The following is a 27417-nucleotide window of genomic DNA, read 5'->3' as shown; positions in this document are numbered from 1 at the left end:
GTTGCCCATCTCCCTGCACCAGCGAATCCCAAAGGGTCCCGGGGCCACCATCCCTGCCCACGGAGGGGTTAACAACTTGCTGCACAACATCTCCCCCCGGGTGCCCCGTAACTGCAGCGGTGGTGTCCAAACTCACCACATACTGTGGGTGGCGTCTCGAACCTAGTACGGCCCAGCCTGTACATATACGTCCTACATCCACCACCTCCAAACCCTATTCATTCGGAGTGTCCGAGGGATCCCCCGGTTCCAGAGAACCTCGAGCCACCCACCGGAAGGCCCGGACCTGAGCAGTGGCAGGCTGCCGGCACGGGGGCGGCACGTGTACACTGTGCATAAGCAGAAACTTGTTAATCACTGGAATCTGGGTCTCAGCCCCTACATCATGCTAGTCTCAGATTACATAACAAAAACCTACAGACAGATATCCTTTAAGCTGTCTTAATTAACAAGAGTTTTCTGTGATCTTAAAAGTTAATACCATTATTTATCATTTAATTCCAGCCCTGAACCATTGATAGTCCTCATAGATCCTGCAGCGATGACCTCCCATCAGATGCCGCGTGAATGATGGACAAGACATCATCACTGCAAGACTGACAGGGTCCAACAAAGAAGAGTAGCGAGGAATAATGGTTACTTTATATTAGAATATCCTTACTAATGGGCAAATTTGTAAAATTAGGGAAAACCCATTTGAAGACGGTAATAAAACTCCCTTTAGTCTGTTTTTTTTTCTTTTCTATATATATTGCAGTCTGCACATATGAATATAGCTTAAAGGGCGTAAGACATACAAGTAAGGTATGATCTGCGGAGTAATGGTTTACCTGCATCTTTAGAGTAATGTGCAAAAGGTCAAGGCTACACTAGAAATCATCATATGAATTGTAGATGTGTCTGGTGAGGCTCATACACTGCAGTCTCTGCACTCAGGTAGCCCTACAAGCATTAGAAATACCTCAGCTGTTCCTCGCACCCATTGGCCGCACAAGACTAGCTCAATCCCTCCATTGGCTTCACATACCTGTTATTATGTCTTCATCCAACCCCTCTTCAACTCCTCCCTCTCCAGGTAAAGGAAAAAAACCCTACAGAGCACGCTTATCCTCTAATTTCCACCCAAGGATCTAACTGAGGCGAAATACAGATTTTCTCGATCTCTTTATATATCTAAATATAGGGTCCAGGTATGACCCTGCATACCAGTTCTGGTAACCGTGCTGTGTATTCCCAACTAAAGCCAGTGAATATGTCTGGGGAAAGTGTGGAAGACAATGCTGTGTTCGAGGATATCAAGCCTGCTATAAGGATGCTAGAAACCCAACCTGAGCTCAGTGAGGTGAGAGTAATACCAACACACAAGACCTAGGATTTCTGTTCTTTTACTTATTGAGGTTCTATTCGCTCACGGTGAAATTACTTTATGGCTTTCCTATTTTCTCTTTCTCCTGTATTTTGGCTCACTTTCATTATTGTTCAATTCAATTTTATGTGTAATGAAATGTGTATAAATCTTCCTCAACTTGTGCAGATCCTGTAAACTATAATGTATAATATATATATATATATATATATATATCATTATATATGTACATATATGTGTGTGTGCGCATATGTGTGAGTGTATAATATATATATATATATATATAAAAAATGTGTGTGTGTGTGTGTATATATATATATATATATATATATCTATGTATGAGTATATATATGTGTGAGAGTCTATATATATATATATATATATGTATATATATACATATATATATGTATATATACTATATATAAAATGTGTGTGTATATATATATATATATATATATATATATATATATATACACACACAATATAATAATAGGTAGCTAGGCAGATAGATGATAGGTAGATAGATAAATAGATACAATACATAGATAGATAGATACATACATGCATAAAGTAGATAGAGAGATAGAAAGATAGATATATAAGAGATAGATAGATAGATGGAAAGGAAAATAGAGTAGAGAGATAGAAAGATAGATAGATAATAGATAGAGAGTAAAGTAAATAGCTAATAGAATGATAAATAGATAAGTAGAAAGAAAGAAAGAAAATTAGATGTGTATATATATATAGGTAGATAAATTATTGTCACTGAAATTTATATATGATCTATTATGGAACAAATGTACAAATGTAATCACCAGGGATAAATCTTTGCATTATGTATGTTTCCTTTTATTTATCCTACATGTTGCCACATATGATATATACTGTAGGTATATAAGATAAGGACGTGGACACAACTTCCCGAAAAGTTTGTAGGTTGTATCAGAAAAGTAAGTGCTAGGAATCTGATAACAATCCTCAAACAATTCTGTAATAGAACTTTACTTACTTTTGAGCTCTTCTATATGAATGTATTTGGCATACAAACGATAGTATAGTTGATGGTGACTTTGCGGTTCTAAAGAGAGAGATACAGTATATCAGAATTATGTTATATGATAGAATAACTGGGCCGACAAGGACTTATTGTCACTTAGGCTACTTTCACACATCCGGTTTGAGCAGTGAGGCTCAATCCGGCTGTGAAACCTATGCAACGGATGCGGTGAAAACACCGCATCCTTTGCATAAATTTTTACATGCGGCCCGTCCGTTTTTTTCCGGTTGCGGCACACTACTGAGCATGTGCAGTGGAAGAAACCGCATGCGGCGGCCGGATGCGTTTTTTCCGCATTGTGCCGCATCTGGCGTCCATAAGCATGCATTGAAAAATGCGCCGCAGAGGCCGGAAGCGGCACGATACGTTTTTTTTGCCGGACAAAAAAACGTTGCAAGATACGTACGTTGCCTCCGGCCGCCGCTTTAATTAGTTTTGCCGCATCCGGAAATAAACGGATGCAACACAAAGCCATCAGGCACAATCCGGTAACAATGCAAATCTATGGGGATAAAACGGATGCGGTACCAGATCTGTTTTACCCGTTTTTTTCCGGATTGTGCCTGATGGAAAAAACCTGATGTGTGAAAGTAGCCTTACACAGAGCCGATTCCATGAGCCTACGGCAGGTATCACAATGTTCAGATTCCTTTTATTTAATAAACGCCTGAGGACAAGATAATGCATTTTTACCAGGGAGTGGAGACAAAAGCAGCATCTGGACAGGATAGCCCTACGCCCTACCTGTCTAACTAGATTCTTCTTGCACATGCAGTAGTAGAAATCTACTTGGTAATATATACATGAAACATTTTTACATAAATTTAACTCTTTTGGACAATTAAATCAGTTCAATTACAAAATAAAATGTAAATATCAGGACCCTCAAAGAGATTACCCAGGTGGGATGTAGACCGTTCCATCACTGGCTTTTTGAATATTTTAGGAAAATGTTTATTTAATGGAAGAAGGACCTAAATGTACGGATAAGTATTGTATTCAAAGATGTATCAAAAACAGCAATTACTAATAATATATATAAACTACATATTGTATGTATAGATTAATTCCTGTATGATCCACATAATGACTATTTAGTAACTTTCTCCGTCCTGTCGATTCGGCGGCCTGCAATCCCAGGTGTGCGAGAGGGCATGCACACGGGAGTGGCCGGTTAATGATTAAACCTCTTCCTATTGTAATATCACAATTTTACCTCATTCCTTATTGAAGATAAGAATTATTGCAGTTACGTGTCTGTGTAGAAAAATGAAAACATGTTCAAATGCCGTATAAAAGCCTGACTACGTGCCTATGAAATGGTGCCTGGATAAGAGAATGTACGAAGCCTAAGTGGCTCGGAAAAGCTGAGCCCTAAGATATCTAGGAAAAGATAAGATGTCTAGGAAAAATCCTTAGAATTACACTCCGTCTTGTGTAACTGTTATTGGAATATTATTATATAAAATCTTAGTTTGTTACAGGAAGGATTAGAGGAGGAAAATTAGAGAAAATGGGCTCTTAAAAGTACAAGAGATTCATGCTGCTTCATTACAGTGGCATGAATCAGTCAATAGCTATAGTATGTTCACGGAAAATATACTGGGAAAATGAATCCCAAGACTAGGCGTCTTGGGTAAGTAATCCAAGATGGCTTCTTCCTGCCTCGCTCACCATAACAGAGCTCTCTATACGTATGGAAGGACCTGTCAGTCATGGGAGAGCGGGGCAGGAAGAAGCTACCATGGACCAGCCTGTCTGTGTAATCTCCCGTCTGGCTCAGTCCTCAACAGCTTTTAAAGTATGTTTTTTTCTGAAACTGCGCAGCGTTTCAGAGTCAAACGTGGCTGATACATGATGGCCGTGGATCAAGCAGCACATAACAGCTGTCAGGTTCCCTTGAAAAGCCATCCATGGACCATGGCATTCAGACTAGTCCAAGGAGCCAATCCACAGCGGTTTTCCCCTATACACACACATGTAGGCAGATAAGTACCATTTTCTTCCTTTATTTCACCACTGCTTAGGTATCACTCAGTAATGTATGATCAGAGTGTGTTGTAAAATATTCACCGGTCACTGTCTTCTTCTCTGCTCTGATCCCGCTCTGTCATCTTGTGACCACAGTTCTGACTCCCCAGAAATCACTACTACGGTAGGTATGAGCGGACATGTGGAATTCCCGTTCAGTGGGTTCAGCCGAACTTTAGATATAGTTATGTTCTGGTCCCGGACTTCACCTGAATCCCATTATAAGTCACTAATTGGGCAGTTCGGCTCTCTGTCCATATGCAGTCAGCCATAAACGGATCACTTCCGGGAGAGGGAGAGTTATTTTAATTTTTTTTTGTACACATTACACAAGATAGGGCTGATTTTACCCCTATGTGAGCCGTTCAAACAGTGCAAGTGGCTCACACTGGCCTGAGCACGAAGCTTATGTGAGAACACCAATGCTCACGTGAGAGGTTTGCTTACATGAAGCACCCAAACGCCAAACTTGAACACTGATTCCTGTGTTTGATACGAACACTGAAATTTACTGTTCGGGTTCACTCATTTCTAATCACTGCCAAACATTACTTTTTCTCTTCATGTAAGTCTATGAGAGCCTTCTTCTGAGTCTGAGACTTAGGTCGTAGATTCTCTCATGCAAGAGATTTGGGCCAATTATTTTAATGGCACTCGGATCAAACTCTGCCACAGCTTGATCGAAGTGTAACCTCTGAGTGATCTGATTCTCTAGTATGCAAGAATCGAAGCACAAGTGTAGAGAAGACGGAGAACTGTATTTCTCCATCTTCACCATTGTCTGTGTTCTCGGTAATAGGACTGTACCAGATGACATCTGAGTGAAGTCCAGTGATTTCCACGCACTCATGTACTTTTTTGGGTGTGCGCCGCCCAATATATGCTACCACTCTCAGCATGCTGTGAGTGTTTTCTCATTATGAATCAGCATGAGAAAAAAAATCACAGATCTGTACTGCCCTATAGTATAATACTGGAGTGAGTGCTATACGGTAAAACATTGGATAGCACCCGGCCGGGTTATTTACTCGTGTAAGCGAGCCCTCACTATGAGAAGTGACTTCCTGTCTCTGCACCGGAATGATCTGAGTGGTCATAACTGCGGTCACATGGTCCAGAAGAGGACCGGATGGAAATGGCAGAAGAGGGCAACCAGTAAATATTTTACTACACATGTAATATATTACTGATGCATGTTACACCCTTAAAGGGCGTACCTATCCGGTGGTGAAATATATTTTTTTTTTTTTATTTTTTTTTTAAAAGGCAACATCATACTTTCAATGCAAACTGTGCATGATTTTTTTAAGGACATTTTATCCCATTTATGTAACATATGAATGCTATGATTTCATTCTCTGCTTAAGCTGGTTCAAAACTTGAACAACAGATTAAAATACTTATAACTTGATCATACTTAATACATTCTGCTAGAGAGAGTACTTGTGATTACAGAGCAAAAAAAGTTCTTCGATTATGCAGTTAAATAGCTTCAGGGAACATACCAGAACTATGATGTATGCAAGCTAAGGACATGTAAAGCAAAGTGTGCTACCAAATGGAAACGATAGTCTGCTCCGGGACCAGAGTCAGGCTGTGTAGGGTATGGAGCAGTTCATTTAGTGGGGTCCTGCAAATAAATTGGGGGTATCATCACATATTAAAAAAGATAACGATGTTGCTTACACATTAGAAGGTATATGACGAACAGTATACAGCTTGGTGTATAAACACCTATGAAACAGCAAAAGGTTTTGAAGAGGAGGTCTCAAAATGGTGACTTTTGTGAGTAGCCATGTACAGAAGAGCAGGTCTGATTGGGGGTAAGGTAGGAACTAGTGATGAGCGAGTATGCTTGTTACTACTCGGTACTCGCACGAGTATCACTGTACTCGGGCTACTCGGCGGGTACCGAGTAATTTTGCAATACTCGTGCTTTACTCGTGGTCTTCATTTCTGCATGTTGGCGCTCTTTTGAGAGCCAGCCCTCATGCAGGGATTGGCTGGCAGACCACTGCAATGCAACAGCCCTGTTAGTTGTGGAATTGCAGTGATTGGCCGGCCTGCACAGCGTGACCGAGCCTTTATACCGGCCGGCGCGCTGTGCTCTGTACACAGCCATCTCATATTCCCTGCTTTCCACGCCCACAGGCGCCTATGATTGGTTGCAGTGAGACACGCCCCCACGCTGAGTGACAGGTGTCACACTGCACCCAATCACAGCAGCCGGTGGGCGGGTCTATACTGTGCAGTAAAATAAATAAATAAATAATTAAAAAAAACGGCGTGCGGTCCCCCCAATTTTAATACCAGCCAGATAAAGCCATACAGCTGAAGGCTGGTATTCTCAGGATGGGGAGCTCCACGTTATGGGGAGCCCCCCACCCTAACAATATCAGTCAGCAGCTGCCCAGAATTGCCGCATACATTATATGCGACAGTTCTGGGGCTGTACCCGGCTCTTCCCGATTTACCCTAGTGCGTTGGCAAATCGGGGTAATAAGGAGTTAATGGCAGCCCATAGCTGCCACTAAATCCTAGATTAATCATGTCAGGCGTCTCCCCGAGATTCCTTCCATGATTAATCTGTAAATTACAGTTAAAAAACACACACACCCGAAAAATCCTTTATTAGAAATAAAAAACACTAACAAAGTCCCTCATTACCAATTTATTAACCCCGACAAACCCTCCATGTCCGGCGTACTCCACGGACTCCGGCGTCGCGTCCAGCTCTGCTGCATGGAAGTGACAGGAGCTGCAGAAGACACCGCCGCTCCGGTCACCTCCACGCAGCTAATGAAGGGAATAGCGCGATCAGCTGCTGTCAGTCAGGTAACTCCCGGCCACCGCTGGATCCAGCGGTGGCCGCGATTAACCTCAGTGACAGCAGCTGATCGCTATACTCACCTCAGTTGGTGCATGGAGCTGACTGGAGTGGCGGTGAGTAGCGCGATCAGCTGAGCTGTCACTGAGGTTACCCGCGGCCACCGCTGCATCCACCGCTGGATCCAGGTAACCTCAGTGACAGCTCAGCTGATCGCTATACTCATCTCATTAGCTGCGTGGAGGTGACCGGAGCGGCGGTGTATTCTGCAGCTCCTGTCACTTCCATGCAGCAGAGCTGGACGCGACGCTGGAGGACTGTGGAGTACGCCGGACATGGAGGGTTTGTCGGGGTTAATAAATTGGTAATGAGGGACTTTGTTAGTGTTTTTTATTTCTAATAAAGGATTTTTCGGGTGTGTGTGTTTTTTAACTGTAATTTACAGATTAATCATGGAAGGAATCTCGGGGAGACGCCTGACATGATTAATCTAGGATTTAGTGGCAGCTATGGGCTGCCATTAACTCCTTATTACCCCGATTTGCCAACGCACTAGGGTAAATCGGGAAGAGCCGGGTACAGCCCCAGAACTGTCGCATCTAATGTATGCGGCAATTCTGGGCGGCTGCTGACTGATATTGTTAGGGTGGGGGGCTCCCCATAACGTGGAGCTCCCCATCCTGAGAATACCAGCCTTCAGCCGTATGGCTTTATCTGGCTGGTATTAAAATTGGGGGGACCACACGCCGTTTTTTTTAATTATTTAATTATTTATTTCACTGCACAGTATACACACACCGGCTGCTGTGATTGGGTGCAGTGAGACAGCTGTCACTCAGTGTGGGAGCGTGTCTCACTGCAACCAATCATAGGCGCCGAAAAGCAGGAAAGCAGGGAATAGGAGATTGATTAATGAGCGGCCGGCTTTTTCAAAAGAGGAAAAGCCACCGGAGTTTGAACAGCTGTGCAGCGCCGCGGCAGTGATCGGGGAACGGTAAGTAAGAGAGAGGGGGGGGAACTGACCGACAGACTGTGAGAGGGGGACAGACAAGACAGAGAGAGACAGACCGACGGACTGAGGGAGATAGAATAAAAAAAAAAAAATGACCGACATCGCTAGTAAAAAGCACAAAACGTGCGTTTTGGACATCGGAGTGCCACACAAGGTTTTCATGTAAAATCTTTCATGTATTAATCTCAAAAAGTAACATACACCAGCTCTATCTCACTATTGGGTATGTGCCCTTAACATTTCCGCCATGAAAATTCATTTTGGTGTCATTTTGGAAGGTTTTCTGGTGAGTCCGTAAAAATGGCGTAAAACTCGGACAAAATTGTTCAGAGCTGTGACTTTTGAGTGATAAATGCTTCAAGGGGTCTTCCCCATGCTGATGCCATGTCATTTGAGCACTCTTCTGAGACTTTTGTGACATTTTTAGGGTTTCTACATGCTGCCGGGGGGTCATTTCACAAAAATACTCGGGTCTCCCATAGGATAACATTGGGCTCGGTGCTCGGGCCGAGTACACGAGTATCTTGGGAGGCTCGGCCCGAGCTTCGAGCACCCGAGCTTTTTAGTACTCGCTCATCACTAGTAGGAACCCCTGGATCTTGGTATTCTGCCTTGGTAATGGGGTCTTTGGGTGTCACTACTGTGAGGGGTAGGAACTGGATGTGGCTCGCGAACCTCGCTCAGAGCTGAATGTGGCTCGCGAACCTCGCTCAGAGTTGAATATGGCTCATAAACCTTGCTCAGAGCTGAATGTGCCTTGTGAACCTCACTGAGAACTGAATGTGGCTTGTGAACCTTTCTCAGAGCTAAATGTGGCTCGCAAATCTTGTTCAGAACTGAATGTGGCTCATGAACCTCGCTCAGAACTGAATGTGGCTTGTGAACCTTGCTCAGAGCTGAATATGGCTCATGAAACTCGCTCAGAACTGAATGTGGCTCATGAGAGCTGAATGTGGCTTGCGCACCTCGCTCAAAGCTGAATGTGCCTCTCAAAGTCAGAAAGGTAGGGGAACTCTGTCCTATACAATGCATGTGTACCGCCCCGCGCTCGGCTGCAGCCGAGCTGCTTGGATCCGGGCTCGTTTGGTGGGTGGCTCGAGCGCCTCTGGACCTGGGGGTCACGTCGCTCTGCAAGGGGGTGGGTTGCTGGCGATCTCGATGGGGGGGTGGTTAGGTAGGTGTACGGCCGGAGCCGTGTTTGAGTTTGTGATGCCACCCATGGGATGTGGTGAAAGTGTAGACACCACCGCTGCAGTTACGGGAGCACCCGGGGAAGATGGTCATGCAGCAAGATGTTAACCCCTCCGTGGGCAGGGATGGTGTCCCCGGGACCCGTTTGGGGAGAGTAGTGGCTGGGTGGTGCAGGGCGGCACGCGGACGGATGGCACTGTTGTACTCACGATTATTAACACACACAAGTCTCTGGTAAACAAAGTTGATGGTGGTCGGTGCCCGCAGCCGGCTGCGTCTGGTCCCCCACCCGGGTTGGTGGTCTTGGCCTTTCTCCTGCACCGTGTTGTGTTTGTATAGACTGCCTGTGCTTCAGCAACGGGAGTCCGCTCCCCGGCTATGTATGTGTTGGTGGAGTCCGTTTGCCCGCAGACGCTGCCCCGTGGGATCTCTCTGCCTGTGCGGTGGCTTTCTATCCCCCTCGGTGGGCTGTTGTCTTCAGTCGGGACTTGGGATGGGAATGGACCTAAAGTCCAGACCTCAGTCAGTAAATTCGATGTGGTCCAGTGGCTTCAGGGCCTCGTTCCGGGTCTGAGTACCCCCCTGGTACTCCGGTTTCCAGTCGGTTCCCCGGTTCGTTAACGGCGGCCACTACCCTGTCCCGATCCCTTACAGTTCCACCTGGCCGTCTTCCCGGCTCCTGCAGGCTAAAGCCACCGCCTGCTTCCTAGCCAAGACGTGTGGGCTACGACCCTCACACCTGTCAGTTTCCGCTGCAGACCTGTCACCACAGGCCTGCTGCACTCTACTCCTCTCCTCTCAACTCCAACTCACAACTAACAACTGACAAATGACAACTGCTGTTTCTCCTGCCTCAGGCCCTCTGGACTCCTTGGAGAGCGTGGCTAACTGCCTGGCTCCGCCCCCTGGTGTGACCATTAAGCTCTGAGGAAGGTGACTAGGTTTTAATGTGGTTGGCTGCTGGTACTTTTTTTAGGGGACAGGTGTTGTGCGGGGCCTATCTGTGACTACCTGGCTAGTCCAGGGCGTCACACTCCCCCTTGGTTAACTACAGACCGTCCTCGGGCTGTCCGACCACCACCATTTATTTTTCTGAACTGAAAAAGATAAAAACATATTTACAGGTATACTAACATTTATACAATTCAAGCATATTTTTGGTTTTCTTCCCTTGCGGGAGGCATGTCACTTTAACCGTTGCAACAATAAAACATTTTTAATAACCGGGAACAGGACGAGACCGGGTCCTTTCAGTCACCCACCCAAGCAAACCTGCCCCATTGATGCTGCCTCTAAGAAACAGGCAGCACCCCTTTTCCCTAGTCCAGGAAACAGGAACGGGTCCGGGTATTGCCCAAACGGGCCGGGTACAAAGTTCCATACCCGACAGTCTCTCAGAGGCCCCACGTCCAGGGGACCCCTGACCCAGAGGATTGTCACTGGTTGCATTGGTGACAGGGCCTCGGCCATCGCATTCCCGCAGGCCCTTCCTCCAACCTGCCTCTCCGGAGGCTGTGGGATCTGAAAGGGTGGTCCAGGATTATTTACAAGCCCAAAAGTTATTGGGTTGCCTGCAAGTTCTCGGCCTTGTTCATGGTTTTAAAGCAGGGAAATCAACAAGGTCCCAACGGGGATGGGCAGTATGGTCCCAACGGGGACTTCAACATGGTAGTCGGGATCCGCTACCTTTAACACTGGTGCTCTTAATCAGGTGAGAGTCTCGGGTGATAGGCATTCATTCACACACATATGTACATAATCAACAGACTGCACCCCTCCTAGATGGCAGTTTCCCTGTACCTAAGTGGGGGCTGACCTAGGTTAGGGCGTGTGGACCTTCTGGGTCCAATACTCTCAGGTGGAGGCAATGGGGGAGAGGGGACGACCGGTCCCTCTTCCCGAGTTTCAGGTATGGCGGGTAGAGACCTGCGAGGGCGTGGTGTAGGTGCATCCCTAGGCGCTGGCTCGAGTGGCTCACTGGCGGGCATCTGCGGCTCTATTTCTTCCACGGGTTGTGGGAACATTATTACAGGAACAATCATCGTGCCGTTCCCATCGCGGCTGGGCGGACTACCGGGGCCGATATTCTTCCTGCGGCAGGCGGGTCACCGCCAGCGGCTGCACGGGGAATCGCCACCGGGACCTTGGGGCCTGCCAATTCTGCGACCGGAGCGGGAGCTGCAGCTTTCTCACCGGCTGCCTCCCCCGCAGGCGCCGCCGCTCCAGCGTTCGGCACGGGACTGGCATCGGGTTCAGGAGCAGACATCTTCCATCCGCTCCCCTTGATCTTTTCGCGGCCTTCCCTTTCCCAGCCGGACAGCTTCGCTTTGCGACCGCTCACTTTCTCTGCAAGGCCGCTTTCTCTGGTGGCGGGGCTTCCGCTTTTGCGCAACGGATCACCGCTGACTTCAACTTCAAGGCGCACTTCACTAGGTAAGTGAATGGTTTCAATCCTGTTTGTGACACCAGAAGAGTCGATGTGTACCGCCCCGCGCTCAGCTGCAGCCGAGCCACTCGGATCCGGGCTCGTTTGATGGGTGGCTCGAGCGCCTCTGGACCCGGGGGTCACGTCACTCTGCAAGGGGGTTGCTGGCGATCTCGATGGGGGGGTGGTTAGGTAGGTGTACGGCCGGAGCTGTGTTTGAGTTTGTGACGCCACCCGAGGGACGTGGTGAAAGTGTAGACACCACCGCTGCAGTTACGGGGGCACCCGGGAAAGATGGTCGTGCAGCAAGATGTTAACCCCTCCGTGGGCAGGGATGGTGGCCCCAGGACCCGTTTGGGGAGAGTAGTGACTGGGCGGTGCAGGGCGGCGTGTGGACGGATGGCACTGTTGTACTCACGATTATTGACACACACAAGTCTCTGGTAAACAAAGTTGATGGTGGTCGGTGCCCGCAGCCGGCTGCGTCTGGTCCCCCACCCAGGTTGGTGGTTTTGGCCTTTCTCCTGCACCGTGTTGTGTTTGTGTAGACTGCCTGTTTCAGCAACGGGAGTCCGCTCCCCAGCTATGTATGTGTTGGTGGAGTCCGTTTGCCCGCAGACGCTGGCCAGTGGCATCTCTCTGCCTGTGCGGTGGCTTTCTATCCCCCTCGGTGGGCTGTTGTCTTCAGTCGGGACTTGGGATGGAAATGGACCTAAAGTCCAGACCTCAATCAGTTAATTCGACGTGGTCCAGTGGCTTCTGGGCATCGTTCCGGGTCTGAGTACCCCCCTGGTGTTCCGGTTTCCAGTCGTTTCCCCGGTTCGGTACCTTTTTAGGGGACAGGTGTTGTGCGGGGCCTATCTGTGACTACCTGGCTAGTCCAGGGCGTTTAACACATGGGTTAAAGAAATGCTGCAAAAAGTAAGAATATTTTAAAAATTAGATGTTAGAAGTTTATTTTTATCAATTATCAAAATGTAAAGTCAATGGACAAAAATTACATCTAAATCAAATCAATATTTGACGTGATTGCTGTTTGATTCCAAAACGACATCAATTCTTCTAGGTACATGTGCACAAACTCAGGGATTTTCTAGAAATATATTCAAGTGTATACAGTAAGTGTATACCAAACAGGTGATAATGATCATCAATTTTGAATGTAGGTTAACACACAATCATTATCTGCAACAAAACAACTGTGTTTGAGGGTTAAAACATGGTGAGAAACAGCAAACTTTTCATACACAGGTGAGGTTATGGAAGACAATTTCGTGTCACAGGTCATTCACCATGGCTAGACTGAGCACAGCAACAAGTACTTGTACTGCATCGGTAAGGTGTCTCCCGGACAAAGATTTCAAAGCAGACTGGGGTTACATGGTGTGCTGAGATCTTTTGAAGATGCACCAAGAAATAGACAATGTTGAGCACCACAGACTCTGGTCGGCCAAGTAAACTTAGTGGAGCAGATGAAAGACACATAATACTTCCCTATCAAATCAGATGTCCAGTAGTGTCATCAGCTCAGAACTGGCACCAACCAGAGGGACCAGCTACACTCATCTTCTGTTTGGAGATGTCTGGCCAGACGTAGTCTTCAAGGAACAATTGTGACATAAGGACTATACCTTAGACATGGAAAGCATAGAAACTGGAGAGTAGAAAAATGGACATAGGTGCTTTGGACTGATATTGAGTAAAAATTAGAAATCTTTGGCTGTTATTGAGGAAAGAGCTGGCGAACAATACAATAAATAGTACCTACATTCAACAGTACAGCACAGTGGAGGGTCCTTGCAAGTTTGGGGCTGCATTTCGGTAAAAGGACTTGTGGATTTGGTCAAGATTAATGGTGTCCTCAATGCTGAGAAATACACACAGATACTTATCCATCATGTAATACCTTCAGAGAAGAGTCTAATTGGCCCCAAATGTATTTTAAAACAGGGCATCATCCAAGTCATTAACCCGTTCATGCCGTGGCTATGTTTTGTTTTTGTCCATTTGCTTTTACCTCCCCTTCTTCGAAGAGCCATACCTTTTTTATTTTTCTATTATTATAGCCGTGTGATGGCTTTTTCTTGCAGGACGAGTTATTTTTTTTTTAAAGACACCACTAATTTGACCAAGTAGTGTACTAGAAAATGTGAAAAATATTCCAAGTGCAGTGAATTTTCAAAAAAAGTGCAATTCCACAATGATTTTTTTGTCTTATATTTATCATGTTCACTATTATTTTAAAACTGATCGAGTAAAATGATTCTCCAGGTCAGTATGAGTATGCCACTACCAAACATGTATGTCCTATGAATGCGGTTCGCTGCTGACATTCACAGGAGGATCATGATCACAGACGCAGGGATCATCAGCTGACTTCTAGCTGTCATGAAACACCAGTTGGTGGATGGGAGTGCTGATGGGAGGGAGTAATGATGCGTTCACCACCAGTGCTTGTTAAATGCCGCTGTCAGAGATTAACAGCGAGATTTTACTTGTTAACAACAGTGGTCAGATCTCCTATCCACCTGTGGTTGTTAGAGGCACATGATGGCTGATTAATTCAGATGTCATGTGCGGGGAAAAATGCAGTGTGTGCTAGCTCGCATCAAAGTAAGAGACATGACATTTGAGGTAAATATTCCTCATATGTTGTGTAAGGGGTTAGTCATTAACATCAATGTAAAGAGAAAGAATGAGTCTTGGAAGTGATGATTTGGCCCAAACTGAGCCCTCATCCCAACACCAAGACTGTATAGGCATTACATTAAGAGACAGTAGGATTTGAACAAGCCTACATCCACAGATCTGTGGTTAGTTCACCGAGATGTTTGGAACAACCTCCCTGCTGAGTTCCTTCAAACACTGTCTACAAATACCAAGAACAATTTATGCCGTTTTTAAAGCAAAGAACGGTCACACAAAATATTTATTCGATTTAGGTTTCTCTTTTGTACATTCACTTAAAGGGAACCTGTCACCAGATTTTTCCCTATTAAACTAAAAGAATCACCTTCTGCAGCTCCTAGGCTGCATTCTATGAAGGTGCACCTTGTTCCCTGACTCCCCTTCCAGATCCCAAAAATAACTTTCTAAAACCTGACCGTTAGGTATGCTAATTACCTGTGTTGGCCAGATGGGCATGCTCATTTTCTGCTCCAGTCCCTCCTCCTGCCGCTGATCGCCGTCATCCTTTCTTCTTATTGACAAGATGACGCCTCATCCAGCATCTTCATTGCATTTTCAAATCTCGCGCCTGTACAGCTATGTTGGCTCGCACAGGCACAGTTAGCTCCGCCATATCGCGGGCAGAGCAGAAAACATAGCTTCCCATGCTTGCGCCGGTGAGCTAAGTGCTCAGGCGCGAGATTATTGCAGATTATGGCAGAGCTAACTGCGCTTGCGCGAGCGGAGATAACTGCACATGTGCAAGATTTGAGAATGCAACGAAGATGATGACGGAGGCGTCATCACGTCAATCAAGAAAGGAGGACGGCGATCAGTGGCAGGAGGAGGGACAAGAGCAAAAAATGAGCCCGCCCATCTGGCCAAAACCGGTAATTAGCATACCTAATGGTCAGGTTTGATAAAGTTAATTTTGGGGTCTGGAAGGGGAGTCAGGGCCAAGGTGCACCTTCATAGAATGCAGCCCAGGAGCTGTAGAAGGTGACACTTTTAGATTAAAAGGGATAAATCTGGTGACAGGTTCCCCTTAACACTTTATTGTTAAAATAAACTATTAGCACTACTTTTTCTAAAAGAATTCTGACTTTGCAGCAATTTTTCCACACCCATCTAAAAGATTTACATAGTACTGTATATACAGTATATATATATATATATATATATATATATATATATATATATATATATATATATATGTGTGTGTGTCTGTGTGTGCATATATATATATATATATATATATATATATATATATATATACAGTCATATGAAAACGTTTGGGCACCCCTATTAATGTTAACCTTTTTTCTTTATAACAATTTGGGTTTTTGCAACAGCTATTTCAGTTTCATATATCTACTAACTGAAGGACTCAGTAATATTTCTGGATTGAAATGAGGTTTATTGTTCTAACAGAAAATGTGCAATCCGCATTTAAACAAAATTTGGCCAGTGCAAAAGTATGGACACCTCAACATAAAAGTGACATTAATATTTTGTAGATCCTCCTTTTGCAAAAATAACAGCCTCTAGTCGCTTCCTGTAGCTTTTAATGAGTTCCTGGATCCTGGATGAAGGTATATTTGACCATTCCTGTTTACAAAACAATTCCAGTTCAGTTAAGTTTGATGGTCGCCGAGCATGGACAGCACACTTCAAATCATCCCACAGATTTTCAATGATATTCAGGTCTGGGACTGGGATGGCCATTCCAGAACATTGTAATTGTTCCTCTGCATGAATGCCTGAGTAGATTTGGAGCGGTGTTTTGGATCATTGTCTTGCTGAAGGAAGGAGGCGGGTCGCCGGCCAGAGCGACGGTCGCAGGGCAGGTGAGTGCATGTGAAGCCGGCGTAGCGATAATTTTCGCTACGCCAGCTATCACAAGATATCCTACCTGCGACGGGGGCGGGAACTATCACGAGCAACATCGCAGCATCGGCTTGCGATGTCGCAACATGCAAAGCCCGCCTTAATCTCAGGTGCAGCTTTTTGTGACTCCCCTTTGCTATAACTAGTCATGTGTCTTATCATCTGATGCTGGTAATAGAATATCATCTTTCTAATGTTGACCACTTTGGAAGAAGCCAGTCTGTGGAAGAATCTGAAGATTCATGACAATTGCAGCTGTAGTGTTAGCTTCATTGGAGTTGCTTGGAGGGTTTTCCTTTTTGTGTCTTTTTCCCCCTGTCTCCCTACCCCTGTGTTGTACTATTACAGTGGTGAGACTAGTGCTCTCACCACCCTTCTCACTAGCCAGGGTGAGTTCAGGGCAAGCCAGGACCTAGGCACGCGATTAGTGACTAAGTCTAGGACTCATATAGGGATGTTAAGGAGTGCATGGATGAGCCTCAGGTGAGTGTAGGAAGTGATCCCGCTACACGTTCCCTAGTGCCAGGGTCCACCAGTGTATCATGTTCCTGGTATACCCTGTTCGTTGCGACGCTTATTCTGGCGGAACCCCCGATAGTCACAACAAGACATCATTAGTGATGAGCGAGCATGCTTGTAACTACTCGGTACTCGCACGAGTATCGCTGTACTCGGGCTGCTCGGCGGGGACCGAGTAATCTCGCGATACTCGTGCTGTACTCGTGGTCTTCATTTCTGCATGTTGGCGCTCTTTTGAGAGCCAGCCCTCATGCAGGGATTGGCTGGCAGACCACTGCAATGCCACAGCCCTGTTCGTTGTGGAATTGCAGTGATTGGCCGGCCTGCACAGCGTGACCGAGCCTTTATATCGGCCGGCGCGCTGTGCTCTGCTCACAGCTATCCAGACTGTCAGTGCAGGGAGAGTGTCGCTGATTCAGGGAAAGCTTTGCGGCCCTTTATAGCTTTTTCAGTTGCAGGGCTGCAAACAGTGTGACCAAAAGTCCTTCTCAGGACTATTCTAGTTGTATACAGGCAGGCAGGGTATAGCCAGGTCGGAGTACAGTAGCAGAGTCCTTCTCAGGACTATTGTTGCTATATACAGGCAGGGTATAGCCAGGTCTGAATACAGGCTAGTGACCAAAAGAGTCCTTGTCAGGACTATTGTACCAGTATACAGGCAGGCAGGCAGGCAGGGTAGTGGTGACCGTATACCAGCCTTCATCATATCTGGGGCTGGTGTACACAGTGTAAAACAGTCCAGATAGTGTCTGACTTGTCTGTAATTGTCGCTCCCCAAAAAAACCTGTTAGGTTCTTATTGCGTCCGTGCTTGGTTTTTAAAACCGCACGTGTGTGCCTGTTGGTGGCAGCGTACAGGTGCACTTGTGTGCAATTTCCAGAAACTTTGATATAACGCACAAGTAGTGAATATACACGTCAGCAGTGCACAGCATTGCAAAATGCGCAAGGGCATTGGCAAGGAACAAGGAAGTGGACGTGATGGTGGTGCAGGCAGAGGCCGAGGTCGTGGGCAAGCTCTAATTTCGCCACAACAAAGGGCCACATCTAGTCGCTCGCACGTCCTGTCCCAAATTCTTGGGGACCGCAGCAGTACACCGCTCTTGAACCAAGACCAGTGTCAACAGGTTGTTAGTTGGATAGCAGATAATGCTTCCAGTCAGATTGGCACCACCACAAACACTCTGTCTTCCACACGGTCAAGTGTCAGTAGCCGTGATACTGCACCGCACATTTCTGAACCTGATCCTCCTTCCTACCACCAGGCTGAGTACACGTCCTCCTCGGACATTAATGATCCCACACTTGGACACTCGGAAGAGCTGTTCACGTTTCCATTCACACATTCTGGCCTCTCGCCAGCTCATATTGAAGTGGGTCATGAGGAGATCGTCTGTACAGATGGCCAAATATTTGAGCAGCCACGTTCTCACGAAGTTGGCAACGTGTCTCAACAAGTGGTGGACGATGATGAGACACAATTGTCAGGAAGTCAGGAGGAGGAGCAGGGTGCGGAAGAGGAAGACGACGTGGTGGATGATCCAGAAACTGACCCAACCTGGCAGGAGGATATGCAGAGCGAGGACAGCAGTGCACAGGGGGAGGGAGGCGTAGCATCACAACAGGCAGTAAGAAGCAGGGTGGTGGCCCCAGGCAGAAGTCAGGCAACCGTTCCCCGGAACAACACGACGACACAAGGTGCCTGTACAAATGTTAGGTCTTCCCGAGTCTGGCAGTTTTTTAAGTTGGATCCAGATGATTCAAAAAAGGCCATTTGCAACACCTGCCGTGCCAGCATCAGCAGGGGTACCAAAACTAGCAGCCTGACCACCACCAGCATGATCAGGCACATGTCAGCCAAGCACCCGACTTTGTGGGAAGTACAACAGAGTCGAGGAGCAGTGCTTGCTGATGTCACTGCTACGTCTTCGCTGGTTGTGCATGCGAGCCAATCCTCTGTCCATGCTGCCTGCGAACAAGCCTCCTCCACTCCTGCACCTGCAGTTGCCTACGCAGAAAGAACACCATCATCAAGCACGTCCTTGTCCCAGCGCAGCGTTCAGTTATCCATTCAGCAAACCTTTGAACGCAGGCGCAAATACACTGCCAACACCCCACATGCCACAGTTCTAAATGCTAACATTTCGCGACTGCTTGCGCTGGAAATGTTGCCTTTTAGGCTGGTGGAGACAGAAGCATTCCGTGACCTGATGGCGGCAGCTGTCCCACGTTACTCGGTCCCCAGCCGCCACTATTTCTCCCGGTGTGCCGTCCCCGCGTTGCATAACCACGTGTCACAAAACATCACACGTGCCCTGAACAACGCTGTTTCACCCAAGGTCCACCTAACCACAGACACGTGGACAAGTGCTTGTGGGCAAGGCCGCTACATCTCGTTGACGGCACTTTGGGTTAATATTGTGGAAGCTGGGACCCAGTCTGAGCGAGGGACGGAACACGTCCTTCCCACACCAAGGTTTGCAGGCCCTACCTCAGTCAGTGTTTCACCCACACTCTACAGCTCCGGAATGTCATGCTCTTCAGCCTCCTCCTCCTCCTGCGCATCCTCATCCACTGTGCCCTCCACACCAGTCACAAGCTGGAAGCACTGCAGCACTGCCTCGGCGAAGCGGCAACAGGCTGTGCTGAAGCTAATCTGCATAGGTGACAAACCCCACAATGCAGAAGAGCTGTGGACAGCTCTGAAACAGCAGGCAGATCACTGGCTCACACTTCTGAACCTAAAGCCAGGAAAGGTCGTGTGTGACAATGGCCGGAACCTGGTGGCGGCTTTGAGGCGAGGCCACATGTTCCATGCGTGGCCCATGTGCTCAACCTCGTGGTTCAGCGGTTTATAAAGTCATACCCAGAGCTGTCTGATCTGCTGGTAAAAGTTCGCCGCCTGTCTGCACATTTTCGAAAGTCACCTACTGCTTCAGCCGGCCTTGCCGGCTTTCAGCGCCGTTTGCATCTTCCGGCTCACAGACTGGTGTGTGATGTCCCCACGCGTTGGAATTCAACTCTGCACATGTTGGTCAGGATATGTGAGCAGAAGAGGGCAGTTGTTGAGTACCTGCATCACCTAAGCCGTCGGGAAATGGGTCAAACTCCACACATAACACCTGAGGAGTGGAGATGGATGTCAGACCTATGTACTATCCTCCAAAACTTTGAGGACTCCACCAAGATGGTGAGTGGTGATGACGCCATTATTAGCGTCACCATACCGCTACTCTGCCTTCTAAAACGGTCTCTGCTGAAAAACAAACATGATGCATTGCAGGCGGAGCGCGATGAGTTGCAGCAAGAAACAGTAGTGGGTGTGGGTGATAACACACAGCCCAGCCTCGTCTCATCACAACGTGCAGTGGAGGACTATGACGAGGAGGAGGATGAAGACATGGAGCAACTCTCCGGCCAAATTGAGGATATGACATACACACCAGTCATATCCTCGGTTCAGCGTGGCTGGCCAGTGGACAGGGTAGATGAGGAGGAGGAGGAGGAGGAGGAGGAGGAGGACAGCATGTTCAGTCATCTTGTTGGTCAGGCTACGGAAGTCCTGGCTGTTAAGAGTCTGGCGCACATGGCTGACTTTATGGTAAGCTGCCTGTCTCGTGACCCTCGCGTTAAGAACATCTTGGCCGACAATCATTACTGGTTGGTAACACTGTTAGACCCACGCTACAAGGAGAACTTTTTGTCTCTTATTCCCGTGGAGGAGAGGTCAACCAAAATGCAGCAGTTCCGGAAGGCCATACTCACGGAAGTAGGCAAAGCATTCCCCTCACAAAACGCTAGCGGCATAAGTCAGGAATCAGTGGACAACCGAGGCGTACAGCCGAGAGAGGCACAAGTCCAATCCGCCAGAGGTAGGGGAACAGTCTTTAAGATGTGGGACAGTTTTCTCAGCCCCTCACGTACCACAGCCCCTGAGGTGCGGGGTAGTGCCACAAGAAATCCTAAGTTTGCCCAGATGCTGAAGGAGTACCTTGCAGATCGAACAACTGTACTCCGACATTCCTCTGTGCCTTACAATTATTGGGTATCCAAGCTGGACACGTGGCATGAATTGGCTCTCTACGCCTTGGAAGTCCTGGCCTGCCCTGCTGCTAGCGTTTTGTCAGAGCGTGTTTTTAGTGCCGCAGGTGGAATCATTACAGATAAACGCACCCGCCTGTCAACTGAAAATGCTGACAGGCTGACTCTGATCAAGATGAACAAGGGTTGGATTGGGCCAGACTTCACCACACCACCAGCAAATGAGAGCGGAATTTAAAGTTTGCCATGTACCTCCACTCACCCATGGGTACACACTTCTGGACTTTGGATAATCGCTGGACTGCTCCTCCTTCTCCTCATGCGCCACCATGATGATGACCGTTACAAATTGCAATACTTAGGCCTTTGTTTCAGGTATACCCCCAGTGGTAAATTTTTTCGCCCATTCTTTGCAGAATGGACATTACAACGACAGGAGACCCGCTCCTTTGCAATGGGAACAATGTTTTGAGGCCCTCATGCACGTCTCTACCCAGGGACAACGTGGAGCCTCCCAATTTTTGGCTGCCCTGGCAAAGGGCTATACTGAAATAGACCCACTTCCTTACAATAGGCACTTCAGGTTTATAGGCCATCATGCACGTCTCTATCCAGGGACAATGTGGAGCCTCCCAATTTTTGGCTGCCCTGGCAAAGGGCTATACTGAAATAGACCCACTTCCTTACAATGGGCACTTCAGGTTTACAGGCCATCATGCACGTCTCTATCCAGGGACAATGTGGAGCCTCCCAATTTTTGGCTGCCCTGGCAAAGGGCTATACTGAAATAGACCCACTTCCTTACAATGGGCACTTCAGGTTTACAGGCCATCATGCACGTCTCTATCCAGGGACAATGTGGAGCCTCCCAATTTTTGGCTGCCCTGGCAAAGGGCTATACTGAAATAGACCCACTTCCTTACAATGGGCACTTCAGGTTTACAGGCCATCATGCACGTCTCTATCCAGGGACAATGTGGAGCCTCCCAATTTTTGGCTGCCCTGGCAAAGGGCTATACTGAAATAGACCCACTTCCTTACAATGGGCACTTCAGGTTTACAGGCCCTCATGCACGTCTGTATGCAGGGGCATTGGTGAACCTCACAATTTTGGACTGCCCTGGCAAAGGAAAATACTACAAAGACTCACTTCCTCAAAATGGGCACATTAGACTCAAGAGGCCTTCATGTACGTCTCTTCTCAGGGACATCGGAGTGCCACACAATGTTTTCACGTAAAATCTTTCATGTATTAATCTCAAAAAGTAACATACACCAGCTCTATCTCACTATTGGGTATGTGCCCTTAACATTTCTGCCATGAAAAATCATTTTGGGGTCATTTTGGAAGGTTTTCTGGTGAGTCCGTAAAAATGGCGTGAAACGCGGACAAAATTGTTCACAGCTGTGACTTTTGAGTGATAAATGCTTCAAGGGATCTTCCCCATGCTGTTGCCATGTCATTTGAGCACTCTTCTGAGACTTTTGTGACATTTTTAGGGTTTCTCCATGCTGCCGGGGGGTCATTTCACAAAAATACTCGGGTCTCCCATAGGATAACATTGGGCTCGTTGCTCGGGCCGAGTACACGAGTATCTTGGGAGGCTCGGCCCGAGCTTCGAGCACCCGAGCTTTTTAGTACTCGCTCATCACTAGACATCATGTTAGCAATGACTCACTTGTTAAAGTAAAGGACATATAACACTTAGTACATAACACACACCTATAGCAATGTCGAGCATACATTTAAATTTCACTTTCCTTTGCTAGTTGGGTCCACCATGTTTTCCAAAGATTGTTGGTTGCTTTAAAATAGGTATGTACGAAACTTTACATACGACTGTGACAACTTCTTTCTCCTTCAGAAAAGCTTTCCTTCTTGAAACCATGTGGCTTCTATTGCATGTTGGATATTGGGTGACTGTGACGCTTGGAACATTATACATAGTGGAGACACTCCCTCTCTTAACCATTGTGATGCAAAAAGTCAGACAAATATGTCCCCAAATGCAATCAGATCTTTTTCTATGTTAGCAATTTCTATTTCTATGTTGTGCCTTCCAGTTAAATTTGTATTGTGTTGTATATTTTATTACTCTCTATATGTCTTCTTGTATTCAGTGAGTAGTTGTTATTTATGCTGAGCACCGTATATGTGTGTGTGTGTATACAGTCATATGAAAAAGTTTGGGCACCCCTATTAATGTTAACCTTTTTTCTTTATAACAATTTGGGTTTTTGCAACAGGTATTTCAGTTTCATATATCTAATAACTGATGGACTCAGTAATATTTCTGGATTGAAATGAGGTTTATTGTACTAACAGAAAATGTGCAATCCGCATTTAAACAAAATTTGACCGGTGCAAAAGTATGGGCACCCTTATCAATTTCTTGATTTGAACACTCCTAACTACTTTTTACTGACTTACCAAAGCACTAAATTGGTTTTGTAACCTCATTGAGCTTTGAACTTCATAAGCAGGTGTATCCAATCATGAGAAAAGGTATTTAAGGTGGCCACTTGCAAGTTGTTCTCCTATTTGAATTTCCTATGAAGAGTGGCATCATGGGCTCCTCAAAACAACTCTCAAATGATCTGAAAACAAAGATTATTCAACATAGTTGTTCAGGGGAAGGATACAAAAAGTTGTCTCAGAGATTTAAACTGTCAGTTTCCACTGTGAGGAACATAGTAAGGAAATGGAAGAACACAGGTACAGTTTTTGTGAAGCCCAGAAGTGGCAGGCCAAGAAAAATATCAGAAAGGCAGAGAAGAAGAATGGTGAGAACAGTCAAGGACAATCCACAGACCACCTCCAAAGACCTGCAGCATCATCTTGCTGCAGATGGTGTCACTGTGCATCGGTCAACAATACAGTGCACTTTGCACAAGGAGAAGCTGTATTGGAGAGTGATGCGAAATAAGCCATTTTTGCAAGCACGCCACAAACAGAGTTGCCTGAGGTATGCAAAAGCACATTTGGACAAGCCAGTTACATTTTGGAAGAAGGTCCTGTGGACTGATGAAACAAAGATTGAGTTGTTTGGTCATACAAAAAGGCGTTATGCATGGAGGCAAAAAAACCACGGCATTCCAAGAAAAGCACTTGCTACCCACAGTAAAATTTGGTGGAGGTTCCATCATGCTTTGGGGCTGTGTGGCCAATCCCGGCACCGGGAATCTTGTTAAAGTTGAGGGTCGCATGGATTCAACTTAGTATCAGCAGATTCTTGACAATAATATGCAAGAATCAGTGACGAAGTTGAAGTTATGCAGGGGATGGATATTTCAGCAAGACGATGATCCAACACTGCTCCAAATCTACTCAGGAACTCATGCAGAGGAACAATTACAATGTTCTGGAATGGCCATCCGAGTCCCAGACCTGAATATCATTGAAAATTTGTGGGATGATTTGAAGTGTGCTGTCCATGCTCGGCGACCATCAAACTTAACTGAACTGGAATTGTTTTGTAAACAGGATTGGTCAAATATACCTTCATCCAGGATCCAGGAACTCATTAAAAGCTACAGGAAGCGACTAGAGGCTGTTATTTTTGCAAAAGGAGGATCTACAAAATATTAATGTCACTTTTATGTTGAAGTGCCCAAACTTTTGCACTGGCCAAATTTTGTTTAAATGCGGATTGCACATTTTCTGTTAGAACAATAAACCTCATTTCAATCCAGAAATATTATTGAGTCCATCAGTTATTAGATATATGAAACTGAAATAGCTGTTGCAAAAACCCAAATTGTTATAAAGAAAAAAGGTTAACATTAATAGGGGTGCCCAAACTTTTTCATATGACTGTATGCTGTGTAGCCCGGGTTAATAACTGCTGTTAACAAAATAGAATGTATTAACAAAAATTTATTCTGCACACAAAAACCACAAAACAAATAGATAGAAATGTAATTATTAAAAGGCAAAAACTAAGCTAATAGAAGCATTTCACAACATATATTTCAACACCACAGATATTCCACACAGATTTTGTGATTGTAAATACAACGGTGTGGATACACTTTTCGTTTCACTTTTTCCCCATTATGTAGATAGGGGCAAAATTGATTGGTAAATTGGAACGCGTGGGGTTAAAATTTTGCCTCAAAACATAGTCTATGACGCTTTCGGGGTCCAGCACCCGGCGCTGCCCGGGATAGTAACTGTCTCTCTGTTTCTCTCACATTCTCTGTCTCCCCCTCTGTATATCTTTCTCTGTCTCTCTCTCAATCTCCTTCCCTGTCTGTCTCTTTCCCTGTCTGTCTCTTTCCCTCTCTTTCCCTGTCTGTCTCTTTCCCTCTTTCCCTCTGTCTCTTTCCCTGTGTCTGTCTTTGTCTGTCTCTTTACCTGTCTTTGTCTGTCTCTTACCCTGTCTCTCTCTTTCCCTTTCTTTCCCTGTCTGTCTCTTTCCCTGTCAGTCTGTCTCTTTGTCTGTGTCTGTCTCTTTGTGTCTGTATGTTACCCTGTCTATGTCTGTTTCTTACCCTGACTGTGTCTGCCTCTTTCCCTGTCTGTGTCTGTCTCTTTCCCTGGCTGCATTGTGACACGCCAACATTCCATATAAGGGTGTGGCTGCGCATTCTTCTGAAGTTCTGGCTGCACTGTGGCTCCCAGCTCTATTCGCTTTAATGGAGGCAGGTTTTTTGGTGAATAACGGTAAAGAGCGGGGTTAAAATTTCCCCTCAAAGCACCTATGACGCTCTTGGGGTCCAGAAGTGTGAGTGTGCAAAATTTTGTGGCTGTAGCTGCGACGGTGCAGATGCCAATCCCGGACATACACACACACACACACACACACACATTTAGCTTTATATATTAGATATAGATATATATACATACAGTATATCTATAGTATATATGTATATATATACACAGTATATATGTATAATATATATATATATATATATATATATATATATACACAGTATATACACACACACACACACACACATATACAGTGCTCAGCATAAATGAGAACTACTCACTGACAACAAGAAGAATTTCAAAAGTTGTGACAAGACTGAGTTTCATATATTGTTTTTTTATTCCATAACATAAAAGTAATTTCAATAATGTAACTTTCGTTACAAACCTTCAGTTTTACTCAAATTAGTTGATGCAAAAATAAATCCACCCCACATCAAAAACTACTTCATCTAATATTTTTGCATTACCTCCATGATTGTTAACCCCTCAATTGCCAGGTAAAATTTTTCAAATCTGACATGTGTCACTTTATGAGGCAATAACGCTGGAATGCTTGAACAAATCCCAGTGATTTTAAGAATGTTTTTTTGTGACATTTTCTTTGTACTGCTCACCTTTGCGACCCCACACAATTTTGAATCCATTAGTTTCAAAAACATTTATCTTGGTCTCATCACTCCAGACTTTAGGGTCAGTAATTTTCATATTTTTTAGCATGGGCCCTGGCAAATTGTAGGTAGGCTTTTTTCTGCATGGTTTCTGGAGAGGCTTCCTTCGTGGACAACAACCATGCATGTCATTCCACTGCAGTGTACACCGTACGGTGTCACAGGAAATACCTCGGTTTGACTTTCTACTTCTTTCGCTAACAGCAGTCAACTTGCATGTAATTTTCTTCATCCCTTCTGATGAAAATACGCTTTTGTTTAGGTGCGTGCACTTTTGGTTTTATCAGTGTTCACTTCCATAGTCTGCCTACACATATCTGTGAGATAGTTTCAGTTTCACCTTTGTTACATTTTTTAATTACTTTTGCTACAGTATTCTAACTGAAAAGTTCAGTTTTCTGATTTTCTTGTAGCCCTCACGTTTCTTGTATAAAGAAATTATTTTCTTTCTCTGGTCTTGTGACATTTCTCTTCCATGTGGTGCCATTGCTGACAGCATGAAATGTGAAGGGGTTTTATTTGTCATCTATTGTCCACTTATAGTCACCTGTCTACTGGACAGATGTTCAATGAAAAATTAGACCTACCTATGGTTGAATTTTGTAGTCTATATTACTATATGTGAATTAAAGCCAAGTAGTGTGTGCAATATGTGGGTGTGTATGTAGCAGTGTTGCTATGCATGTGTATGTATGCATATATGGAGTTTATATACATGTGTGTGTATGCATGTGTGCAGCGTATGGATGCATATATGGCGTTTATATATATGTTTTTAATATATATATATATATATACATACATAGATGTGTGCTGTATGTACAGTACTATGCAAAGGTTTTAGGCAAGTGTGGAAAAAAATGCAGTCAAAAGAAGTTTTAATAGTTTATTTTTATCAATTAATAAAATCAATTCAATATTTGGTGTGACCATCCTCTACTCTACATCCTTTACTTTTACATGATGAAAGCATCAATTCCTGTAGCTACACATGTACTTGTACACAA

General features: G+C 45.5%; 1 protein-coding gene across 2 annotated transcripts in view; it reads left to right on the top strand.

Annotated features, from left to right (window-relative positions):
• Positions 1-1134: 1134 nt before the first annotated feature.
• Positions 1135-27417, top strand: part of LOC142251331 (Krueppel-like factor 5) — a 317195-nt gene continuing 290912 nt past the window's right edge. For both annotated transcript variants that reach the window (XM_075324024.1, XM_075324023.1), the window contains exon 1: positions 1135-1342. In XM_075324024.1, coding sequence (XP_075180139.1) covers positions 1193-1342 — 150 coding nt within the window. In that variant the 5' untranslated portion in view covers positions 1135-1192. The remainder of the gene's footprint in view (positions 1343-27417) is intronic.

Source organism: Anomaloglossus baeobatrachus, chromosome 9 (assembly GCF_048569485.1).
Source record: "Anomaloglossus baeobatrachus isolate aAnoBae1 chromosome 9, aAnoBae1.hap1, whole genome shotgun sequence".
Classification (NCBI taxonomy): Eukaryota; Metazoa; Chordata; class Amphibia; order Anura; family Aromobatidae; genus Anomaloglossus; species Anomaloglossus baeobatrachus.
This window is presented reverse-complemented; position numbering and strand designations above follow the sequence as displayed.